The sequence below is a fragment of the Aspergillus novofumigatus genome (assembly GCF_002847465.1).
Source record: "Aspergillus novofumigatus IBT 16806 chromosome Unknown P174scaffold_6, whole genome shotgun sequence".
NCBI classification, from domain to species: Eukaryota; Fungi; Ascomycota; class Eurotiomycetes; order Eurotiales; family Aspergillaceae; genus Aspergillus; species Aspergillus novofumigatus.
The window spans coordinates 1,504,213-1,527,439 of record NW_020194279.1 but is presented as its reverse complement, the minus strand read 5'-3'; the positions used below and the strand labels follow the sequence as shown (position 1 = coordinate 1,527,439).

General features: G+C 52.3%; 7 protein-coding genes across 7 annotated transcripts; 2 read left to right on the top strand and 5 right to left on the bottom strand.

Annotated features, from left to right (window-relative positions):
* Window positions 1–918: 918 nt before the first annotated feature.
* On the bottom strand, window positions 919–3,219 carry P174DRAFT_251621 (putative cell wall protein). Its single transcript, XM_024821461.1, has one exon. It carries the CDS (start codon window positions 3,090–3,092, stop codon window positions 966–968), a length of 2,127 nt encoding a protein of 708 aa, XP_024680441.1. The 5' UTR covers window positions 3,093–3,219; the 3' UTR covers window positions 919–965.
* A 3,398-nt stretch (window positions 3,220–6,617) lies between these two features.
* On the top strand, window positions 6,618–9,630 carry P174DRAFT_443830 (serine/threonine/tyrosine protein kinase MPS1). The gene has a single exon (XM_024827925.1). It carries the CDS (start codon window positions 6,811–6,813, stop codon window positions 9,334–9,336), a length of 2,526 nt encoding a protein of 841 aa, XP_024680440.1. The 5' UTR covers window positions 6,618–6,810; the 3' UTR covers window positions 9,337–9,630.
* A 780-nt stretch (window positions 9,631–10,410) lies between these two features.
* On the bottom strand, window positions 10,411–11,799 carry P174DRAFT_443829 (rRNA-processing protein NSA2). The gene is made up of 4 exons (XM_024827924.1): window positions 11,587–11,799; window positions 11,459–11,469; window positions 10,859–11,401; window positions 10,411–10,798 (listed from the first exon to the last, which is right to left on the bottom strand). Exons 1-4 carry the CDS (start codon window positions 11,587–11,589, stop codon window positions 10,510–10,512), a joined length of 846 nt encoding a protein of 281 aa, XP_024680439.1. The 5' UTR covers window positions 11,590–11,799; the 3' UTR covers window positions 10,411–10,509.
* On the top strand, window positions 11,788–13,015 carry P174DRAFT_443828 (mitochondrial 54S ribosomal protein bL21m). Its single transcript, XM_024827923.1, has one exon. The coding sequence runs from the start codon at window positions 12,099–12,101 to the stop codon at window positions 12,789–12,791; it is 693 nt and encodes a 230-aa protein (XP_024680438.1). The 5' UTR covers window positions 11,788–12,098; the 3' UTR covers window positions 12,792–13,015.
* A 21-nt stretch (window positions 13,016–13,036) lies between these two features.
* P174DRAFT_492649 (GMC family oxidoreductase) lies at window positions 13,037–14,926 on the bottom strand (the record flags this gene model as incomplete). Its single annotated transcript, XM_024830836.1, has 1 exon — window positions 13,037–14,926. The coding sequence occupies one exon, from the start codon at window positions 14,924–14,926 to the stop codon at window positions 13,037–13,039; it is 1,890 nt and encodes a 629-aa protein (XP_024680437.1).
* Window positions 14,927–15,640: 714 nt separating this feature from the next.
* On the bottom strand, window positions 15,641–17,796 carry P174DRAFT_462387 (uncharacterized protein; the record flags this gene model as incomplete). Its single annotated transcript, XM_024830122.1, is given in 14 exon segments — window positions 15,641–15,866; window positions 15,924–16,069; window positions 16,141–16,323; window positions 16,349–16,404; window positions 16,424–16,533; window positions 16,565–16,675; window positions 16,735–16,807; window positions 16,844–16,975; window positions 17,028–17,059; window positions 17,082–17,164; window positions 17,291–17,351; window positions 17,375–17,400; window positions 17,442–17,505; window positions 17,792–17,796. The coding sequence occupies 14 exon segments, from the start codon at window positions 17,794–17,796 to the stop codon at window positions 15,641–15,643; spliced, it is 1,308 nt and encodes a 435-aa protein (XP_024680436.1).
* A 427-nt stretch (window positions 17,797–18,223) lies between these two features.
* On the bottom strand, window positions 18,224–20,520 carry P174DRAFT_462347 (putative C6 transcription factor (OTam); the record flags this gene model as incomplete). Its single annotated transcript, XM_024830117.1, has 2 exons — window positions 18,224–19,991; window positions 20,120–20,520. 2 exons carry the CDS (start codon window positions 20,518–20,520, stop codon window positions 18,224–18,226), a joined length of 2,169 nt encoding a protein of 722 aa, XP_024680435.1.
* Window positions 20,521–23,227: the final 2,707 nt, after the last annotated feature.

Here is a 23,227-nt window from a genome sequence, read left to right as displayed (position 1 = left end):
TCACTTACGGTTGTAATTTTGAATACGTGGATATGGACACCACGTGGAAGCTGATCAGCAATAGTGTCAACCATGTGGGAGACCTTGGTTCGTGATCTGCACTATTTATTAAATCGAGTGATATAAGCCAAACTCAAATAAAGTCAAACTCAAACACTTAGACCCCCATTCCCCCTATCTGTAGCGGTCCAGGAGGATCATCTGCCCAGAAGTGTCAATAATAACGATCATCGCCTTGCAGGGCCTCCCGTAACCCTGTTGCACTCTTCGGAGTATCTACGGAACAGTTCATCCTTCATTTCGTGCTACCAGATAGATACTCGAGTCTAGTCCCAATAATCCTGCCCGTAAGTACAGCGTGCTGTATGGAGTATCTAGAGTGTAAGGTAGACTATGGAGTAGCGGACCCACGATCAACGTCCATGCCGACTGTCAAACCGTCGATCAAACACGTACGGAGTCCTTTCTCTGTTTGCTACGATTCTAATTACAATCAGCGGTGATGAGCATGACCGTGCTGATCGAAATGTCCTCTACGCTAGTGGCCCGCTCTCGGCCTTCCTCCTTGGATCCTTGCCCTAACCGGCCATGAGATTAGGTGGAAGGGTCGGTTAGACTAGGCAAAGGGAGTAAGTGATGTCAACGACATACGAGACTCTAGGCTACACATTGTATATTCACTGTCTCTTGACAATCAATTTGATATAAGAAGCTTAAAGACTTGATCTATTCCATATGAGAAATGTACTTCACATGGTTGGGAACCAAGGCGAATGAAAAAGAATAAGGGTGGTAATGCCACGACGTCCGGCTCAACTGAACTTCACCATCCTGATGATACAGCTCCAGGATATGGAACAGCAGAATTATAATTAAAATTAGTTATGTACAAGACTATTGCACCATTTCTCCCATTTCCATCGTTTCATAAGTTGTAACTGGGCCTCACGAGCCAACAATCAAATCTAGTAGTCGCAGGCAGAAACGGCGACGGTCTTTGTGATGGTGATCACCTTGGGACCCTTAGAAGGCACCGCGGTAGGGGCAGCGGTGATAGCCGCAGCACCGCTAGAAACGGCCCCGGTCTTGGTAGCAATGGGGACAACAGTCTCAGAAACGAAGGTCTCGCAAGGAGTCTCGGCGGCCTCAGGGCCAGCAGGAGAACCACCGGAGGAAGCAGAGGCACCGGAGGAAGAAGAGCCACCAGAGGAAGCAGAGCCACCAGAGGAAGCAGAGCCACCAGAGGAAGCAGAGCCACCAGAGGAAGCAGAGCCACCAGAGGAAGCAGATCCACTGGAGGAAGAAGAGCCACCGGCAGGGCCAGCGGGAGAGCCACCAGAGGAAGCAGAGCCACCAGAAGCAGAGCCACCAGAGGAAGCAGAGCCAGAGGAAGCAGAGCCACCAGAGGAAGAGCCACCGGTAGGGCCAGCGGGAGAACCACTGGAGGAAGCGGAATCACCGGCAGGGGCAGCGGGAGAACCACCGGAGGAAGCAGAGCCACCGGCAGGGCCAGTGGGAGTAGCACCGGAGGGAACAGAGACAGCCTCGGGAACGGTGGGAACATTGCCGTTGGGAGTTCCGGTAGGGGAGGCACCAGAAGGAACAGAGCCGCTGGGGACGCTGGGGATGGAGCCGCTGGGAATGCCGGAAGGAGTGGGCACAGCAGAGACAGAAGGAATACCGGTAACAGAGCCGGCGGGAGTTGAAGGAAGGGTGGGGGCACCATTCCTGGTGAAGCTGGAGCCGCTGGGAAGGTGGCCACAGCCGGTAAGCCATCCGATGAGAATAATTTCAATGCTGGAGTCAATTTCGATGCCGGCGGCACCTCCAAGGATAGCAGCCAGCTGGGCACGAGCGTCAAGGGACAGGGAGGCCATGCTCTCGCCGGAGATCAGGATAGAAATAACGCCGCGGAAGACAGCGCCGAGAGTAGCCTCGATAGTGCCAGTAATGAAGGAAGTAAGCTCGCCAAGGAGACCTGTGGACACGCTGACGGAGACATCGGCCTCGAGAGCGAACGAAAGCCAGAACAGAACAACAGCCTTGAGCTCAGCGCCGAGCGAGCAGCTGGAGCTGGTGAGCCAGGCGACGAGAGCGGTACGAACTTCAACATCAAGGGAGACGGCGGCACCGCCCTTGGCGCAAGCCTCGAGGGCGGCCTGAACGTGGGCATCAAGACCGACGGAAATGTCGGCTTCGAGGAAGGCGGCGAGAGAAGCCTGGGCGCTGGCGGAGAGGATGCCAGTCTCCTCAACAAGGGCGACGACGGAAGCACCGGCCGAGATCGTTGCCAGACCACTGCCGGGCAGAGAGCCAATGGCAATGACGTCGGCACCAACCTTACCCTCCAACCAAGCCAAAACGGCAACCTTCAGAGAAGCGGACAGGGTGCATTCGGAACCGGCGAGCCAGGCCTTCAGGGCGGCCTGAACATCGGCGGCGAGGTCGACGAAGACACCGCCGCCAGCACAAAGGCTGAGACCAGCCCTAACCTTGGCATCGAGAGCAGCATCAATAGACGCAGAGAGGAATGCGGACAGAGAAGCCTGGGCGGAAGCGCTCAGGACAACATTGGCGGCGACCTCGGCGGAGGAGAAGATACCCTCAAGGGTAACAAAGAGATCGCCCTTGGCGGCGATGTCAGCGCAAGTGGGGATCAGCACTGACAGTCCGGCGCAGACATCCACGGAAAGGGTGACGGAGGCGTCACCTTCACACCACTCGAGAAGGGATGCCTTGACGGATGCATCGAGGAAGGCGGCGGCCTCAGCACGGAGCCAGGCGGCCAGTTCAGCTCTGGCGGCGGCATGGATCGCACCGGCCTTGCAACCAAGTACACCTCCCTGCAGGGCAGCGGCTGCCTGAGCACTCAGGCCAGCAAGGAGGGTCGTGGTGCTTGCGTGTCCACCAAGGATAGCGCTGATGAGCGCGCTCAAGTCAAGACCACCATCGATCGAAATCCCCGCGCCAATGGAGAGATCACCGATATCGAGGTCAGCGCCCAGCTTCAGGTGGCGGGTCTCTACGTCGGTGGGAAGAGCGAGGACGTAGCTCGCCAGACTGGCGAGCAGGAGAAGGTTGTTAGAACGCATTGTGTGAGCGTAATAGAGTGAGATGTTAACGAGTGTCTTGGTAGGTAATAGAATGACTGTATCCTAAGAGAATGACGAGGCTACGAATAGCCGAATTGGACAATGACAGACTGTTCAAAAAATGTGACAATCAGAAGAAAGACCGAAAAAACATAAAAGAGCGGAAAGAAATGAAGCGATTGAGGAGGAGTTGATGATCAATCAGAAAGGTGATCATCATCCAGGTATATATACTACCCCTGGGGGACTGCAGTATGGCTGGTCGTGATGTAGAGACTGGAGAGCACTCCCCGGCCTCCTGCACGATTGGCGGACCACCAGCAGCGCCACCCTTGTCTAGCATTGGTGCCAAACTAGCCAAGATTCTCAACAGGGCAGTGAGGGCAGGCGTCCAAAGGACTAGGATCATTAGGAGGGAGGAGTCGTTTAGCACTAGCGGAGCCTGTGTTGTTAACTCTTTGGGTTGGGGACCCGGATCTTCAAGGTTCTCATTAACCGAAGTGGATCGTTGACTGCCAGTGAAATGGCGAATGGATCACACTATCTTCAAATTGTGGAAACATCCGAAACGAGCGAGCGAGAATACTATTTCAGGTAACCTGGTATCTAAGCCGACCTGCACTCCAACGGCACATGAAGAATCGGAAAGATCGACTAGGCAGATAGCCGAAGATTGGGCGAACCGTCATTGCGTCGCCAGGGGCTCGCAGCGCACATGAGCGAAGTACGAAATTCAAACTATCATGTGTCTCTTGCCTGGGAAAGCATAAATCCGATGGTATGAATACCTAAAGCTGTAGTGAGAAGCTCCATTTGTAGGGAGAAACTCAACATAGTCAAAGCCACCAAACGCATAGTACGGAGAACCGTCAACAATGCCAAGGGAGACCACATAGGCCTGGGACTGAGAGGAAGCTAATAATGTAACCTAAAGAACGGGGAATTTTCTTTCAAGCTCGTGCCTTCGACATTCGAGGAAGTCGGTCTGAAAGCAGTTATCCCGTGATCGACGACAGTCAAGTTGTAAACAGCAATGATCGCGATTGACACTGCGAATCAGGTGGTTTGTTGATTGATTTTTGCGGAGCCGTTAGACCAAGGCTAGGCTGCCAACCATGCTTCCGTTTAAGGACGCAGCCAGAGCCAATTGCGAGTCGGAAGGGACTTATTTCGACAGGTGGTAAACCGGCAGATCAATAGATTAGTACTAGTAGACTGTTAACCTCGGGACCGCGTTCGTTGCCGAGTCCAACCATGGGCGATCAACGAGTCACGACAACCGGTGTTTTGACCCAAGCTGCTAGCGGCTTTCCCTGAGAAATCCATAATTTCGTAAACTATGAAATTAGTACGTCGTTAGTATCATGAGTGGATGTATCATAAAACCATCCTGTGCGGAAAAGCTTAAACCTCCTGCCTTTTCCTTTGTTTGGGGAAAGACGATAAACAGGGTGAGAGTAAAAAAAGAAAAAAGAAGAGTCTAAATGTCATTGCTTGGGACAGTGTACGAAGAACCTCCCCGAAGATAGTAGTGTAGTTCGACAACATAAAGTGAAGACCCTCTTTTTTTTTTGGAATTCATTGTTGACAGATCAATTTTTGGGACCAGCGGGCCAGCGGGCCTAGGATGCACATAGGAATCCTTTCCGACGGGCAGGAATCTGGATGCATTACGGATACTGGCGACGGCTAAGGGTTGAAGATGACAAACTTCATCGTATTCACTGTTCAGACTGCCTTGAGGCGGTTTCGCCGACCGACAGCATTGGAGACAGGTACTAGGTAGCACCGTAGTACCACCCAAACTGATATTGTTCGAACTATCATCTCTTTGCTATGGATGTAGTTGTTTAGATGGTGAAGTCTGCTGTGGTCGCAGCAGGCTCTGGACCTGTGGCTGATGACCTGATAAGTTCGATAACCCAGCCAGGGGGAAATCTAGACTCTCGGAAGCTCGGAGAAATTGAAGGATGCCTAGTGCATGGTGCAAGTCAGCGCAGTTTGTCAGGCAAGCAGGTGAAGGTATCACGAAGTGACAAAAAGAGCTCGGAATTGGGAAAGTGACCACGAACTTGGCAACCCCTGGCGATTGCGGGTAACGATGTAGTATCCAGTTAGTCAGGGACAAAGAATTGAGATGCATCCGCTAGCCACTTTCGGGCATCTAGCGGAGACATAATCCCTCTTGAGCTCGGAACCAGCATCGACTGACAAATAGTACTCCGTTGCCCATAGTCAACAGCTCGTACGAAGTATGTGTCTTGTTAGGTTTGTCCGTCATATTCTCAACTTCCATGGGGGGGGAACCAAACACAACGCTCGAGAGCAGCCGGCTAAGAGAGCCTCAAAATGAGAACACACTAGATAAATGGTCAAAGCTAGATTTTATCCACTGTGTATGCAACTCAGTAGACTGAAGATGGGTCAAGCATAGTACTGAACGATACCATGTTTGGGATTCTTGGGAACCGTTCCTGAACCAAAGTCCCTGTATCCTTGGTTCCTGAGGCCACCCAGGAGTCCACCGGCAGTGGTCCATTCACTGTTGGAGCCGAACTGTGAGGATGGCCACCAGGGGAAGTTGACCCGTAAATTCCCTCCTCCAGCAATCGGGTCATCAGATAAAAATAGCTGATGCATTGAAGAGAGAATGTGATTTCACTTGTTCAAACAGGGAAACCGATATCAGAATTTGTCCTTCTGAAACGTCCATAAAAGCTTGAGATCGCACCAACGTTTCATCATCCCTGGCAGTGTCTTTGGATGAAACTTATGACTTTTCTAGTTTGCACTTTGGAGAACCAGGGGCAGAGACGGATAATTCGGCGATAATGCTCCTCGCTAGCGGATTTGGGCATCAAGTGCCTGCTTGTGAAGATGGCTGAGGGAAAGGAAAAGCGAGAGGGACTCCCCGGGGACAGGTTGGCCGTCGTCAGGTGACTAGCAGGATAGCATGTGCCATTGAGCTCTGAATACGATACCATTAGCTAAGGTAGATTGCCAGTAGAGTCTACTTGTCTAAGTGTTTCGATCGTAGGAGCAAACGAGAAGAGTAATCTGAGCAGTGATGCCTCTTCTCTGTTGCTGTACGAATAGCCACTGACTGCAGAGTATATATCATCGATAGCTGATCCTTCCGGCGATCGCGATGACGATACGCTCGACACATCTTAGGGTAGAATTCAATTGAAAGTGAATCATGACCTGATCAGACGCAGGTCAGGTTCATTTAGAATTGAGGACATGTTTCAAACCTAATGCTCCATGTCCGATGGTTTCCTTAGTGAGCATCCGATGACTCCTCTCGGCAACAGAATTGTATACTCGCGGAGCATGCAATCACCGGCCATTGAAAGCTTCGCGGGCAATAAGCTGGCAACGACATCCTACAGCCGAACCACAAATTTGCAGACCAAATTGCATATTATTGCTTTTTCAACTGATTTGATTCATCCATTCGTGATGAATGTTGATGTTCTCTGATCGCCCCGGCAACGAGCTCTTATCAGGTGACTTCCTCCGAGTCCCCAGCCACCCGCGATGTTTGTCATGATCCGAGAACCAGAAACAACAGCATCAACTCCGACAAGCGACACAACAAACACGAAACGACACGCCCCGCCATTGGGGCATCCGATGATTTTTGGGAAAATTTGGGACAGGCGCATTGGTTGACACGTCCATGTAGGATTTATTGACTGAGCTGAAAAATGTTATGATGGCCTCTCCGAACTCTCTTTCCTCCGCATATACTAGTGGCCTGCACCGACAACCATCGCTGCGGCAAATGTCTCGTTCTACGCTTTCTCGCTCGAATTCTAGACGCTCTTCACCGGCTCTCGACTATCATACAACTTCGCGGAATGAGAGAATATCGATTCCGAGACAGTATTCAGCCGGTGACAGCTCCGATGATGAGGTTCCGGAGCCCAAGTTCAGCGCTTCCGTCAAGGCTCTCCTCGACGAGGACGGACTAGGCTCTTCCCCTCATCTCAAGTATAGCAGCAACGAGCGTCCCTCTTCAACCGAACGTGCGACGTCGGCTGCGACAAGTCAATCGAGGCAGTCCCGAACATCGTCACCCCTTGATCGATCAACCGGAAGCCCCGCTCCTCGTGTAGTGCGCATCGCTCCAGCTCTCACCAACAGCAACAGGCATGCGCGAGAAGGATCCCCTCTATCACAGAGTGAGAGCGCAGGCTCTGGTGCGAATTATAACTCAAAAGATCTCATCACGCCGGCCCCCAGACCGCGCAGTGTTCGCATCACTGGATCGCGAAGTCATACACGGTCGCCTACTTCGGTGTCCCCCTCCCAAAAGCAGTCTGCTGATAGGAGCTCCATTAATGAACATTCGAGCGCAGAGCGCTCGGAAAATGGGAGGACGATGAATTACGAGGACGACTACGCCCCTCGATTTGGCACTGCATCTGTGCTCCGCTCGCGCCATGGGGAGGATGTGGGCATGCAGAGTTCCCTTCGCGTGAAAAGAGTCGGAAGGCTCACAGGAACATTTCTGAATGGACCTGCGAGAAGGGGTGTTCTGCGGCGGCAGAGCGAGGAGAACAATGACCCTCATAGCTATTCCGCCGAACGACATAGGGAATCGATTCTCGACCCGAATGACGACAACGCCGAATATCGCTACAAAGCTAAACCCCGAAGCTCCTCGTCGCCCAAGGTAACATGGGCGGACCCCAGCCCGCCACAGGAAGCCGAGCGACCTCGAGCATATGATCCCGCTAGTGCTTCCTCTGGGGAAGGCCCATTCTCCAGGTCTTCATCGCCGAGATCCTCCGGATCACACTCCAAATCGACACCTGGTTCCGCCTCGGAAATGTCCTCCAAGCCTTCAAGTGCTCATGAGGAGCCTGTTTTCAAGGTCCCACCGCTTCCTCAACTCCCGGCAACCCGAGACCAAGAGAATGAGCCTCCACCAACTTTCAAACGTGATAAGCCCCAGGGGCTTAATCTCCTAAGCAAACCGGAAAAGCTCTCTGTAGTCTACGGGGACGACCAGAAAGACAATGCGGAGACGCCAGCTGGAAATTCCCCTCGAAAGATTCTAGCAACAAGGAGTAGCAATACCCCTCATCGGCCAGCGCCCCCTCCTCCGAAGATGTCGATGCTTGAGACCGCCACAGCGACGGGAGGAGCGGCTACGGCATCTCAATCTCGCAAAAAACGAAGCCAAGTCTCGGTCAATCATAAGCCATTCACGCGGCTGGATTGCATCGGACGTGGCGGAAGTTCTCGTGTCTACCGGGTCATGGCCGAAAATTATAAAATCTTTGCGCTGAAAAGAGTGAATCTCGAAGATGTCGACCCTGTGACTCTAGCTGGCTACAAAGGCGAGATCGACCTCTTGAAGAAGCTGGAAAACATTGATCGGGTTGTCCGTTTATTTGACTGGGAACTCAATTCGGACAAGCACACCCTCAGCGTTCTAATGGAAATCGGAGAGTCTGATTTGGAAAAGATCCTGACGTACCGGTTGAATGCCGAGGATGCTGTCTTTGATATCAACTTCACGCGCTATTACTGGAAAGAGATGCTTGAGTGTGTTCAGGCGGTCCACAATTGCAACATTGTGCATTCCGATCTGAAGCCGGCCAACTTCCTCCTAGTTCAGGGAAGGCTGAAGCTGATCGATTTTGGAATCGCCAACGCCATCCAGGATAACACGGTCAACGTGCATCGGGAGCAGCAAGTCGGCACACCCAATTACATGTCACCAGAAGCTTTGATCGACTCTAATGCCTCGCTTGGGCTGCCAGCCAGTGTTGGAAAGATGATGAAGCTCGGCAAGCCCAGTGATGTCTGGAGTCTGGGCTGTATCCTTTATAAAATGGTATATGGCCAACCGCCATTCGCCAAAATCGCCAAATATTACGAGCGCATCATGGCCATCCCAAATCCTAAGGTCCAGATCGACTTCCATGCTTTTGGTGTTGGAGGAGTTGCAATACCGCCCGGGCTGATCCGTACCCTGAAACGCTGCCTGCAACGAGATCAGACCTTGCGACCGACAGTGGAAGAACTTCTCAGCCAGAGAGATCCATTCTTGTACCCTGACGCACAATTGGAAGGCACTGTTCCAGTCAATCAGGACATGCTAGGCAGGATCCTGATGAATGTAGTCCACCACTGCCGGACTCGGGGCATACCCAAGGACGAAGAAATAGCCGCCTGGCCGGCTGGATTCTACGCGAAAATCAAGGCGGCACTAGAAGAAAATACTTGATCACACTTGACTCGCCACAACTCCCTTTTGTCTTTTGCTTTGGTTGAAGATCTCGTTTCATGATATCCTGGATGATCCGATGACACGGCGTCCAAGTTCACGTCTGCTCTATGGAATAGTTCCCTTTGTCACTCATTATCTTCTTGTACATATTCTTTTTGGGAGCCATTTCTTCCCCCTTGGTATGGGGAGTTGGTGTTTCTGGAATGCGCTTCAGCCTTGCATGTGTATGCCGCGACTCGTTGCATTGGGAAACTGTTGGGTCAGCATGGTCTTTGGAGTTTCAGTATATGGAATATATTTAAGTTATTATCCATCGAGGCGGTTGCCTATACTCATCGTCTACTTTTTATCGTTTTGGTTAGTGTCCGTGATGTTCGTCTATATATATACCCGCTGCAGACTTGATTTATCACTGCAACCGGACGCATAGCACAAAGGTGAATTAAGAGCTCTCCATTGGATCCGACAAGAGCAGTATTCAGCGCCTCTGACTGTGATGAAAGGATACTCATGATTGGTAAAGCAGACTCGAATCGGTTTCGCAACATGACGTTCGTTGTAGAAAAACGGTGTTTTAGTATTACCCGTAGCTGAAAAAGTTATACATGAAATATCCTTGCCATTTTGATACGCAGATTTTTAATCCACGTACCGCTGCGAAATATACCCTTAAGTGGTATTTGAAGCATTGTATGTGTTCGAAATCTGGAAGACATGTTGGATATGTTTCGTGGATATATACATTGTCGAAGACTTATACATATCCTCTGTCGACATGTCTGTGTAGATGGACTATGCTTGCGACAGGATCATATATCAAGATGTCTGGAATATGGACAGTTAAGCAACGTATACCTGTATTGATTTAAATATGTATAGGATACGTAATTTCACTGAATATATACTGTAGCTTGGTGAACTACGTATATGTGTACAAGGTGATCTACGGCCGACGCGAAGATCTGCTCATCAAAATCATGATGTCTATTTCTACTGACTTGAAAATCGGATCGATGAACTAGAGGGATACTTTTAATAGTTGGAATCACAGTGCGCGCCTTGAACGCCTCCCAGGAATATAGACTGCTGAACTGAAGAAAATGCCAACGAGAATGCAGACTTCTGCAACGGAACTGGTATCAAGGTGCGGAGGGCCGCTTAAGGACAAGATTAGACCAGGAGGACTCTGCACATGAAAATTAGTATAGCTCTGTCTTGGGAGATGGATTGGTGAAAGGTCACATACGCATTGACTGTGCCGTCGTTCTCGGGAGTATTGGTGATCTGTGCATATTTACCCCATACGACCTTTCCGCTTGTCGTGACGAGACCCAATTCGGACACATTGACTTCGATGACGGTTCCCTTGGTTAGGACACCCAGTTGGGTGTAGAGAGGGTTCTGCGGGTTCTTCTTGACGCCCAGAATGGGCAGTTGCACGGTGACGCCGAGCTCCGGGCTATTATAGATTGTCAGTCGAGGTGATATGCAAGAGACAGAGGGAAGGAAGTTAGCATACTGCGTGACGTTGGCCTTCTTGTAACGCAGACCCATCGGCCGGATGAAACGCTCGTACTTGACCGGTCGTCGGGTGAAGTCGCTACCGACGAACGTGGGCTTGGTGATCATCCGCTTCCACGACTTCTGGTGCGTCTTCTTGCCGGTGTTGACAACCTTGAACATCTCCTCCTCGCTGATACCCTTCACCTTGGGCAGGGGCACCGCAAACTTGGCCGCCTTCTCAGCTCGCTTATCCTTGATAGCACTGGACAAGGCCTTGGCGTTGGTCGCCTGCGAACGGTCGAGCAGGTACTGGGGCAGAGGGGTCTTGGACGGCTCGTCGGGGGCAGAGGACTTGACATTCTTCTCCTCCTGTGCCTTGATGCGCTTGCGCATCTGGATCTTCTCGGCATGGCGCTTCTGCTGGTACAGCTTGGCCCGCAGGCCGCGCAGGTTCTGGGCATCCTGCGACTGTTTGTGCGATTCACGGGCCTGGCGCTTGCGGACGCGCTCGTCGTGGTCGAGCCGCTTACCGTGCTGCTTTTGCCAGCGCTCGATATACCTAGGATTCGGTTAGATTGTGGATTGACCACAGCTGAGTCGAGAGGGGTAGACGAACTCGTTCTGAGGCTGTATTCAAGCAGTTAGTACTGGTTCAGTAATTTTTCACTCGTGAGAACTTTGCATTTGTGGCCACCATGGAGCAGCTGATGCATTATTCTGGAGATTGTGAACAGGGTAACATACCATGATGAATGTATAACAAGCAGAACGTTACTGACAAGTGATGTTGATGGTCTCCTCCTGGCCGAGACTGAGACAAAAAAGTTGTTCTGCGGGCGACGCAGGTTCGATATCGATAAGTCACGTGATATTCTTATCGTGCTGAAATTTTGTTGATGGTCTGCCTACAACGAATCGCTTCCCCCAACGAGACTAATTAATCTGATTGATACATCTATTGAAAGACTGAGCAAGAGATTTCAAACAGGCAAACCTAGTTTGACTGAGTTATGAACCTGATCCCGTAGTTGTGTCGAGTCGATAATATCACGTGCCACTACGGAAAGCGAGGCGGCCACATCCGCCATTCGCTGGAATTTCTCGATTCAACGACCGCCGACACCGACGCCCATCAACAACCAGTCCAGCCCAGCATCAAGCGTCCATTGCGTCTCGTCCTCGTTTGGGAGGAACGCAGAGACCTACAAGACCCAATTGACTTCAAATTGGAGCAAACAATCCATACCCGCTTCACCATGTTCTCCCGAACAACGCTCGCAAGAGCCTTCGCCCTACCCTGGGAGCAGCAGCACCATGCATTCCTGCGCCCCAGCTTCCGCGCCTGCCTTCACCAAGCCACGAACACAAGCAGCAGCAGCAGCAGCAGCACATCACAACCTGAGAGCCCACTCGGCGCCACACCACGGGCCCAATCGTCGACGCCCACCACCCAAACTCCATCCCAACCCTCAGCCGACCAAGCGTCACCCCTACGCCTCACCAAGTCTCTCCTCGAGAAACTCCCCTACCTCACCTCTCAAAAACCGCACTACATCACCGCGCACCTCCACGCAAAACCGTACCTCCTGACCGCAGGCGACCACCTCCGCCTGCCATTCCTCATGCGGGGCGTGAAACCGGGCGACATCCTCCGCTTCAACCGGGCGTCTGTGCTCGGTTCGCGCGACTTTACGCTCAAGGGGGCGCCGTATATCGATGAGCGGTTGTTTGAGTGCCGGGTGAGGGTTATGGGCGTGGATGCGGAGCCGTTGCGGGTGAAGGAGAAGACGAAGCGGAGACAGCGGCATGTGCGGAAGGTCAAGAGCAAACATAAGTACACGCTTTTGCGGGTGATGGATGTCAAGGTCAAGACGCCGGAGGAACTACTTGAACAAGGAGCGGTGGTTGTTGAGGGGGAGGATGTGCCGAAGATGGAGGCTAATGCTTAAGCATTTTTTCTGGGGAACAAGCAAAGGAAAAGCTGATTGGCATATGGGACTGTTTTAAGGGTATCCTGGGATTATTGTTGTTGCCTATATCCACTGATGGGCATGCTATGTACAGATAGATCTGACTGCACATGGGACTCGTGCATTGTATTCTATATCGAAACTGATGTGATTGCTTCTTCTACAGAGGGTTACTCTGACAGGTCGAGAATATTGATCTTGATACGGAAGTGATGTAACCAAGGCTATCTCCCAGCCAGTATGTCGTCTGCAATCTTCTCCGCAAGAGCATACACCACCGCCTGCGGATGTCCCGGCGTTATAAACGGAAAGCTACTGGTGTCAACAACACGCAAGTTCTGAACTCCAAAGACCCGAGCCGTATTATCCAGGACCGCCAGCGGGTCATCTTCTCGTCCCATCTTACAGCTGCCAGCCACATGAAACACAGGAATGATGCTTTTAGCCAGGTACTCACGGATCTGCGAGTCCGTCTGGACATGCTCCCCCGGGTACGCTTCATGCGCATCAGCAACACCCATTCTAACAAGTACCTCCCAGACCTGCCGCTGGCGCTTGAATGACTGAACCGCCAGGTCGGCATCCGTGGGATCAACAAGCCATTGCGGGTCGATGACAGGTGGCGTATTCATACTCGCGTCTGCGAGAGTCACGCTCCCTCGGGAGAACGGCGCAGCGAGCGCCGTAGCGATGGTGGCGTAGTTGTGGCCGTCGCGCGGATCGCCGGTAATGAAGTTGGACCCATCCCCGGTCCAGGAATTCAGCGGCAGCCATTCGATCTCTGGCCAGTCGCTTGGGACGCTGGACAAGGCCTGGATCGAGGCTTCGGAGAGCTGCGAGCGATACGGTTCGGGCAGCTTCTCGAAGCCGTAGTATCCGGCCCCGAAGATGGAGAGTGGGCCGGTGGCGTTTGTGAGGTACTGCTCTACCTGTCTGGCAGCGAGAGCTGGATCATTGGCTGGTGCGGACGCTGTGATGACGTTGACTCGATGTGCGGAGCTGAAGAAGGCGTGGTCTTGCAGGTTTTGGCCTACGCCGGGCAGGTCGTGGATGCAGTGGATGCCGAATTTCGAGATCTCGTTGCATGATCCAACGCCTGAGACCATGAGCAGCTGGGGAGACTGGAAGGCGCCGGCGGATACGATGACCTCCTTGCGAGCGTTCAAGGTGTAGTTGACCGGTGGGGTGCCAAATGTCCCTGCGGTTGACACCTGGACACCTGTTGCGACCTTGTTCTCGTCAAACAGGATTCTCTGCGCCATGGCATTGAGGTAGAGCGTAGGAGGCGAGCCTTTGGCGATGGCGTCCTGGAGGAAACTCGCCTCGGACGAGGAACGCTGTGCATTTTTGGGGTGGATGGTAGAGGTTACGTACGCAGCGCCCAGCAGCCTGCCGCTGTTCAGGCCATCGAGCTCCTCCAAGCCGACGGCAGTAAAGGCCCTCTGGGCCCAGGTTCCAAACGCATCAACGCTATGGCCAAAAGAAACCTGCAGAGGACCCCCAGAAGGATCAAACGCGTCCGGAGTCTGCGTATTAGTACTATTGACATACAGACTCTGGTCCGGAGGCGTATAGTGGCACGACTTCTTAAAGTACGGAAGCATCTTGTCGAACGTATAGCTCTCGTCACCCACCTCATCCGCCCATCGCTGCATGGTGTCTGCCGTGGGCCGATGATAGACCATGAAATTCCTCGCAGAGCTCCCTCCCAGCGTCTTACCCCGGGCATAATGCGCGGTGCGATTGCCTGCACCAGGCTGGGGGGTTGTTACGAATCCCCAGTCGATCAGCGGCTGGTAGTCCTCCGGGTCCGTCCCGGCAAAGTACGGCGCGTAGCCAGGAACGATCGACTTATTCCCATTGTCGATCTCGTAGAAGCTTCCGGCTTCGATGACCGCGACGCTCACTGATCGGTTCTGGGCGAGTCTGCTGGCGACGGTCAGGCCGGCGTTCCCACCGCCGACAACCACATAGTCAAAAGCTGCGTCGGCGCCTGGAGTCCCAAAGAAGGTCCCTAGCAGGGGGCCTTCCTGTCCATAGGAGAGGAGGTTAGGCTTCGAGTGTATATCTGCTGCCGCAACAAGGCCGACGAACAGCAGGTAAAAGGCACGCATTTTTGCGGTACCGAGTCGCTGATGGAAGGTGTCCTTTATTGAGGAGCAGGCCAATTCAAGCTTTGGCACGGAGAATTTATGCTTTTATGTCGTTCAGAAAGAATGTGAGAAAGTCCTGAATAGAGCTAAGTCCATCGTTGTGTATACGTACAACCCACATTGTTTGTTATGGAATCAGAACACCATAAAACCCGCCACAGGGAGGAATACAGCAGCAGATGGGAGACTCCCCGTCTTGATGCAAGAAAATGAAGGTGGGCTGAGTATGATGGCTGGATGAGCGTGTCATTATGCTTGAGCAGTCAGAAACGAAAGAGCCTGGCTGCATCTAAAGCGTGGTATCACATCAGCTCAACACAGCAAGGATTGCAATCTTGAAGCGATTATGTCTCGAGCAAGATGCTGATAGGAGTTGATCTCAGTTATTGGTCTCTGTGACACAGAAATGTCAGTCTCGAAAAAATGTACACTACATAAGAATGAGACATAAGCATTGGAATGACAGCACTTCACTTCTCGTCAGACGAAAGAACATGGTTCACTGATTTAGTTAGTTTAAGAAATGAAACAGAAGTCTCTCTTATGCCTACCCGATAGAACTCCTATTGAGTATCCTCATGTCCGTCGAAACATGCCAGTTAGCTGCAATACATGTATCGCCGTTCACATCAACCCACCTAAGGAATGCATTCCGGACAGATTCCCTCCTCCGTCTTACAAGTCAGACAGGGAGGGTAATGCTGGAATGCGCATGAAAAACTGCGTTGCGAAGTAGCGACCTACACCTCGCTTTTCTCTATAAGCTCCCTGGACTAAGGCATCAGGGGACCTTATACAAGATACGTTCGATTGACAAGGGACTGGGACAACTTGATCTCCACGTGAAGTCATCATGGTCCCAGATACATTGCCATATAACATTTGAGCATCAGTCTGACTACTAAGAAATGAAGACATAGGGAATCTACTCCAATGGATGGAATGATTCGCTAATAACGTGCAAACGCAAATCACTGGCTGACAATCGATCCAACTCTCCTGCTGGATCTGCTCGTACAGGCAAAACTCATCCAACACGGGAGCCCCCAGCATCCGTTGAAATCCATCCGGATCAGTATCAGCCTCCATAATCAGCTGCTTAGACTGTGTCATACGTGCTGGCCAAGTTCGAATTGAAAATGCCCCCAGCGGATAAAGGCAAGAAGTCCTCATACGTGAGGGGCTCGTAGTCGAGCAAATTGCCCTTCAACAACTTGCGCCAGCGAAACAAATTCCACGCCGTAATAATATGCTTTCCAAGCATGAGCCGTTACCCGATAACAGAAGAAAGCCAGTTTCTGCGCCTGAAGCTGCGCCAGGTCATCCGGGAACTCCTCAAAGCATCTTTTCAGGATCATCTCATACACCCCCCGAGCCAGCAACCTGCTCCATCGCTTCGCGATTCACCCACGCAAGAATCTGATCGTACAGCCGGCGCCCTCTTCCGCGTCAGCGCACACCCCCGCTGCTCACCCTCCCCAAACCGCGCCGTATACGAGCCCCTCACGTACTCACCCCCACCCGGCACTGCGAAAGTACAGTACACCGTCTCCTCCAGCGCCTTGAAGCTCGTCTGACGCAGGGGGATGGGATTCACACGGCGCGGGCGGGCCGTCGATGCGTTCCTTAGCCGGCATTCCCCGCTCGCGCATCATCCTCTGCACGAGATCGATGTCGATCGTCCGCGGCGTCAGATGATTGATATGGCAGCTGGGGAAGGAAGACGATATCATCCACGAGCGGATGCTCCGCCCTTGAGGACGCGGTACTCCTCGAGCGTGACCGTCGCCCGCGAATGCCACCGGAAGGTCTCCAGCCCCTCGGCGATGAACTCGTCGCGCTCTGCGCCGCTTAGCGTCCCCTTCTTCTCAGCTTAACTCGAGTAGCTCCAGTAACCGGGGGTGGGGGAGATCTCCCGCTGCGCGAGCGCCCGCTCCGCCAGCAATCTCGTCCGCTCACTTAGCAACTCCATCCGCAGCACGGCCGTGAATACCCGGAATGGATGCCGTGCTAGAGCCTCGCGTGTGCGTGGCCGGAACGGCCGTCGCGTACATAGGGAAACCGGCGACGCTCAGATCGTAGTACCTCACTGGGCTCATGCCCATGATGGGCGAACATGCGGCGGCTGGTGGAGAGTTCGCGCGCGGTGCCGAGACGGACGGCGCCGTGTCGTTCGACGCGGTTTCGGGCGGGGAGGATCTCGACTTGGATTGATTGTGATGGTGGAGTTGCTGAGGTGCTGTTGGCTGGTCTGGAGGGCTTCTGCGTCGGCTTGCCAGACGAGGTTGACGAGATCCCCGTATAGGGGCCCTTTCGGCTTTGTACATCTCCGAGAGGGGCATGGCGGAAGCGTGCGCGGAGGCTGTCTTGGTCTAAGGTCATTTTGCTTTGTCCGTATCAGCTGTAAACATCGTAAGGACGAGGACGGTCTTATACTATGCCTGAATACTACGGCAGTGCAGTATGCAGGGAAGACCCATCCGATAACACCTCGAAGACGTAGACTAATATACACAAGCACGAGACCATCGCCGGACAAGCTCACGACTAACATGTCTTCCTCCTCGCTGTTATCAACCATCTCATCGTCGTGCATATCCGTCCGGATCACGGATATCACCCGATCAGCAAGACATCAATTGCTGTCTATCCTCGGTTTAGGTAACGGAAACGCGGGCTGTTGGAGCAAGCGGGGAAGTGCGGAGAATATCAGCCTTTGCATCGGAATATGACTTCTGTATGGACTGTTGTTAGGGTGGAGAGGTTGCCGCTTCTTCTTGTTAGGGCTGAGTCTATCGGAATCGATCGATTGCGGAGAAGTCCAACCCCATTGTCGGATTTTGCTAGGGTGCTGCACAGCTGAGTCAAGTCCACTTTCTGATCGGATGTCCGACATTGCAAACTACTGAGACTACTGATGATTGATTGCAGACGAGATGGTACACCCGATCGTACACGAGAAATACTGCACAGTGATGTAATACCATTAATTCGTGATCTATCCCAATCGCCGATCCAGTCTATATCCGGGTTCATCATGAGCTAGCATACAGCGGAAAATCATCATCAAACAGGTATAATCGATACAGGCAAATTGAATCATCCAGTCGTCCATCCGGGAATCATTCGTAAATCCAGATCCAGTGAGTAAGGTAGGCGGTTAGGTCAAGTCCGCCGCCGCGTAGAAAGGGTTAAAGGTCATAAGGCATAATGTGATGTAAATGTAGATGATATGTGCAAAAAAGAATGTGAAGAAAGTTACAACGGAGGAACGGAGGCCTCCTGGACACTTTCGTCGCTGACGGAGGTAGCCGGAGAGGCCAGGCCTGAGATGACAGACGAGGTGCCGCCGCGGGTGCTGTCCTGCGCGGGGTCCATTTCGAGCATCGACTCGTCCAGCTGCGAAGCAGAGGGCAGATGGGGGTTGTTGATGGTCGGTTTGGCGGCGCTGGTCATCAGCTCGTCGATGCCCGGTTTGCCCGGGACGTGGCGGTCAAGGTTGGAGGCGTTGTCAAGACTGTCGAGGGCGAATTCGAGGAACTCGGCGTGCTTGTGGCTGACGCTCAGCGTCCAGCGGTACTCGCAGAGGCGGAGGCGGTAGAACTCGGCCTCCTCCTTGGTGGGTGCGGTGATGCGCAGGAGGATGCCGAAGGATCCGATGAGGGAGAAATTGGTGCGGGAGGCGGCGGGCCAGAATGAGCGGAGGTGAGACTGGCGGAGCCGGTTGACAAAGTCCATGGCGGAGATGAGGCGCGTCTTCGCGGCAGAGCGGCAGATGTGGGAGAGGTAGGCGTCGGCCGTGTCCGGGGAGAGGGACCGGATGATGCACCGGTGAAGGGTGATTTCGGTTGCAAAGTAGGAGAGGTGGAGGGGCCCGTTGCGGGCAGTGTCTTCGGTGACGGTATCGAAGAGGTCGATGCTCGAGTCCATCTTCAGTTGCGGGGGCAGTGATGCAAACCATTCCTTCAGTCGGATCTGCGCCGGTTTGGCGCGCTCCAGGATCATGCGTGTCCGGTTCGCGCCGGCCGCTTTGAACTCCTCGATCGCTTGAAGAGTGTAAAACCGGTCGAGGATGTCGGACAGGATGGTGGTCAGCGCCACCATGTGGCAGAAAAAGAGCGGACCGTGGCCGACATCTGCATCGTCCTGCTGCGCGTTGTCCGTGTGGAAGGCCTCGGTGAAATCCTGTTCTACCAAGTCCTTGACGGTCCAGTTGAAGGCGAAGATGTGGGACGGCCGACCGTGAATCAGCGCCGACCATTTGTCCTGCATATACAGGGCCCACGCCAGCCGTTTCCGCAACCCCTTTTCCCAGGTCTCCATGTTCCAGCCACTGCAGTCCTGGTGTAGCCCAAGCTCGAACCCAGCGGTGACCAGCTGGGCATTCAATGCATGGGTCGCGATGGTCGACTTCTCCATAAGAAGTAGTCCGGCCTGGATCGTCGAGATAGTTGCATGGGGCAAGGACTCGATCAGAAGTTTGAGCGCGGTGCTCTCGAGACGGCCAGCATCCGGGCGTCGCACCGACTGCGAGGCAGGGCCAATATCCACAAACTTCAAAGCGCAAACATAAACAGCGGAGAGCAAGAGCGGCGAAAGCCCTTGCCTGGTCCGATACGACTGACGAAAGGCATCTTCCATCAGGATGGGAAACACTGGGTGGATGCTCTCAAAATACTTCTCCACCAAGGTGGATCCATAGGGAGCAACCAGGCTTTCGATAGCATCGAGCGAGACGGACGGAGAGTCCGCCTGGGACGGGGGTTCGACAACACGCATAAAGGTACCGTCGTTACCGATCTTACGTACCCGGGCTGATGCAACGACTCCTTCGTCGTTCTGGTCAAGAGGAAGATGTTCAAGTAGGGCCGGCTCTAACTCAGTGGTCATGCCAATATACTTGGCAGACTGGGACCAATACCCCGACGGGATCAGGAGGTTTTGACCATTCACTGGTGAGCGGGAGACATCTGTTTTGGAAACTGGCGAGAGGGCTGCTGCTGCTGGTTGTTGGTGTTGTTGTTGCCTGCCAAGGAAGAGAAAGCGAGAAAGATTAGTGTTTATCTTGCAACATGCATAAGCATAACTTGACATGATGTCCGAAATCGGCATGGGGTAAGATTCCCCACGAGGAAGAAAAACACATCGTCATACCTCTTGCTAGTGTCCACATCCTCGGGGGCGGGATCTTCTAGTTTTCGCTTTTTGGATTGTGCATCCGCCGTACCTGGACGGCTGAGAGTGAAGGTGCACTCCTGGCGATGGAAGTCGCACGAGTAGCATTTATTGACCATTTCGTTCATGGCACACCGGCTCTTTCTACGCAAACAGGCGTCACAACTTGACCCATCCCGACCAGGTGCCGGCAGACGGGGCAATGATCCAATGGAGGCAGAGGAGGGCGAGATAGGTGCAGGAGTCGAGATAGCCTGCTGCTGTTGCGAACGGGCTCGAAGAAGGTGGTGGTCTGAGGGGTGAGGCTGTTGGAAGGGAGCTGCAGACGTAGCCGCAGGGCCAGCCGTCGTGGACGACTGGAGAGTGATAACGGCAGCCATTCACTGTGGAGAGATTCCCAGGCACAGTAGGGGAGAAAACGAGAAGTGAGGAGAGACGATCCCGATAGGGAAGACGTAGATAGAAAATGGAGATAGCAGATAGCTAGGTAGATAGATAAGAGATATTTGTGCAGGGATTATGCGCCCACACAGTCTTGACAGATAATTCAATTGGATTTGCTCTCGTAAACCGGGATATCCGGAGATGCCAGGATGATGCTCCGCAAGAAGCTAGAGACTACTCCTCGACAAGGGTTCAGGAGAGAGCTGTGTCAGGTTGGGTGAGCTGTCGGTAGATACGAATAGCTTCAATGCAGTCCACCAACCAATCAATGACTGGGGATGCAGCCCAAATCGACGGGGTGAGAGCAATGTACGAACCGCGGAGGAGAAGCTTATCGGTAGACACTAGACAGGTGAAAAACGAGTCTAGATAGAAGTAGATAGACTAGACTCGACACAATTCCAGGTAGAAGAAAATGTAGTCCGGAGATAGCAGTAGTCAACTGTAAAAAGCGATATTGACCGGGGGAGCGGAGAGAGCGGAACCGGAGCAAGGATCGATAACACTGCAACCAGTTGGCTGTCTCGACAGTTGATTGAACTAACAATTGATGAAGAAGATGAGATGTAGATAGTAATCGATCTTTCTTTGCTGTTGAAATAATAATAATAGAGATATGACGATATGACAAAGTAATGATATGATTGTATATTGGTGTTATCTTCAACAATAGTAATGAGCCTTCGCGAGCGATTGCAGCAGTATCAAATGCTTGATAGTCCGCTCTGTCATTCCGCGGAGGATGAAAACTGTTTCACTCTATGACTTAGGGATGAATGATCGATAGACAGGCTGTTAATGATGATGATAATGATACGAACCGAGTAGAGGAAAAGCTATCTCTCAGGAAGGATTCCAGGATGAATGACTCCAGGTACACGGTGGTATATACATGTTGTCTCTGGATGCCTCGCAGTCATACAACTTTTCCACCCGGACTTTCTGCCTTCCCTCCGGTTCAGTTAAGATTGGATAACAGAAACATCAACATTCCAACGAGATCCCGACTCTCTCCATGCGATCAGCTCGGAAACGACGTTTTCCACACGTAACAGATTGCCTCTACGCCGCTGCCGTTTCCCAATGATGACAATTGCCATTATATGATTGTTCCTGGGCCGTCGCATCTCTGCTGCTTTTGGTGTTGCCTCCCAAGATAAGACTACTGCGCCTGATTGGGCCGGGGGCGAGGAACCTCACTTTAGATTACGTACTGGCAATTCCTCTCTGCGTTAGTCAGCATGCGATCATACATACTACATACAACCCCCGAGGACTGAGGACAGCACCATGAGGAATGTTTAAGAGTAAGTCTACCTCTCTAAAAAAAATCACATCTGAGGTTTGATGCAAGAATTACTTTAAGTGCTTAGACCATGCCACTAGGGTACTTCGTAGAAGCGAGACATCAAGCAGAATCAGTGAGGTGTACCGTACTCGCCCGACAGATAGATAGAGCTACTATCATCCAATCAGCAGCGTCTGATAACAGCCTTTCCCTCTCCAATCACGCACGCCCTTGGGAACCCAATCGGGCCTGGTGCAACACCGGCAACGGGGATCGGCCTGCAGCTGGCCTTTTCTCCACATCCGACTACTCCCTTTCCGGGCTAGGGGGCGCTACACATCCAATGCAAAGTAACAGTGGAGACCTGGCCAGGGCCTTGGAGTCTGATATTAGCCGGGGTGCCATTGGTCTGGTTCTGATCTCGGGCATCACTGCTGATGAAAGCTCTGCGGCTTAGACTACCTAGACTAGCATTTCAGGAAATGAATCATCTGCAATAGGTTCTCCGGAGTACTCCCACCCGTCTTGCTTTATTATTAAGTAGCATGTGGCTCTCCAGTCTACACGTCCTTGGCGCGGTCGAAATTCGGCACATTAGTAACAGAATCGTCTGCATTGGGGATGGATTCTCGTCTCGTCTCGATCTGTAAAGCAACCATCGCGCCATGATTATATATCCGTGACTTAAACGGAAACTATGCTTGTGACTTTGAAATCGCTACATGAGCACCCTGTGTATGAAAGGATTGCCCATATCAAAAGCAATTTAAACCTCAATCATCAGATGTGTTTACCGAGCACCAGTCCTGCTGTCATCCCATGCTATATCAAGCCGATGCATGGTGACCACTGACCAGCCTGGCCAGCCAACTTAATTAATTTCATTTCTCCAAAACCCGGGCCTCCGCATTAGCTTCTGTCTATCTACTCGTGCACCATTTACCTTGAATGATTGATGTGGCTGAGAGTCGACAACTCAAAATAACTCGGATAAAATTGTAGTTTGCGCAGATAGCAATCCTTTGAAAGTGTAATTACAGTTCTCCATGACGTCTGGGCTGCACTCCAGATGTACCTACCTATCTTTACCCCACGGGCATGATCAAGTCCGGGCTCATGGCATGTGAACAACACCCCACGTGACAAAGCTTTTCAGACTCTGACATGTGAACCATCTGGAAGTGGTCATTAGCAATATAGACCAGGTCAATATCAAGTCATGCGCAAGTGTTAGCACCAATTCAGTAGATTTGAGTATGCTCGGTTCCAATTCATATGGACTGTCCGCTCAATATGCCTATCACAATCAATATACCACTCTACAAAAGTACATGCAGAACAACATCCCAAAACGC

What these genes read in the sequence shown, in the direction of transcription:
- P174DRAFT_251621 (XM_024821461.1), bottom strand. Translation starts at nt 3,092, where the DNA reads ATGCGTTCTAACAACCTTCTCCTGCTCGCCAGTCTGGCGAGCTACGTC.
- P174DRAFT_443830 (XM_024827925.1), top strand. Translation starts at nt 6,811, where the DNA reads ATGGCCTCTCCGAACTCTCTTTCCTCCGCATATACTAGTGGCCTGCAC.
- P174DRAFT_443829 (XM_024827924.1), bottom strand. An exon ending in AAGAAGGCCAACGTCACGCA is followed by an intron (nt 10,799 to 10,858) that starts GTATGCTAACTT and finishes AATCTATAATAG; the next exon opens with CCCGGAGCTCGGCGTCACCG.
- P174DRAFT_443828 (XM_024827923.1), top strand. Translation starts at nt 12,099, where the DNA reads ATGTTCTCCCGAACAACGCTCGCAAGAGCCTTCGCCCTACCCTGGGAG.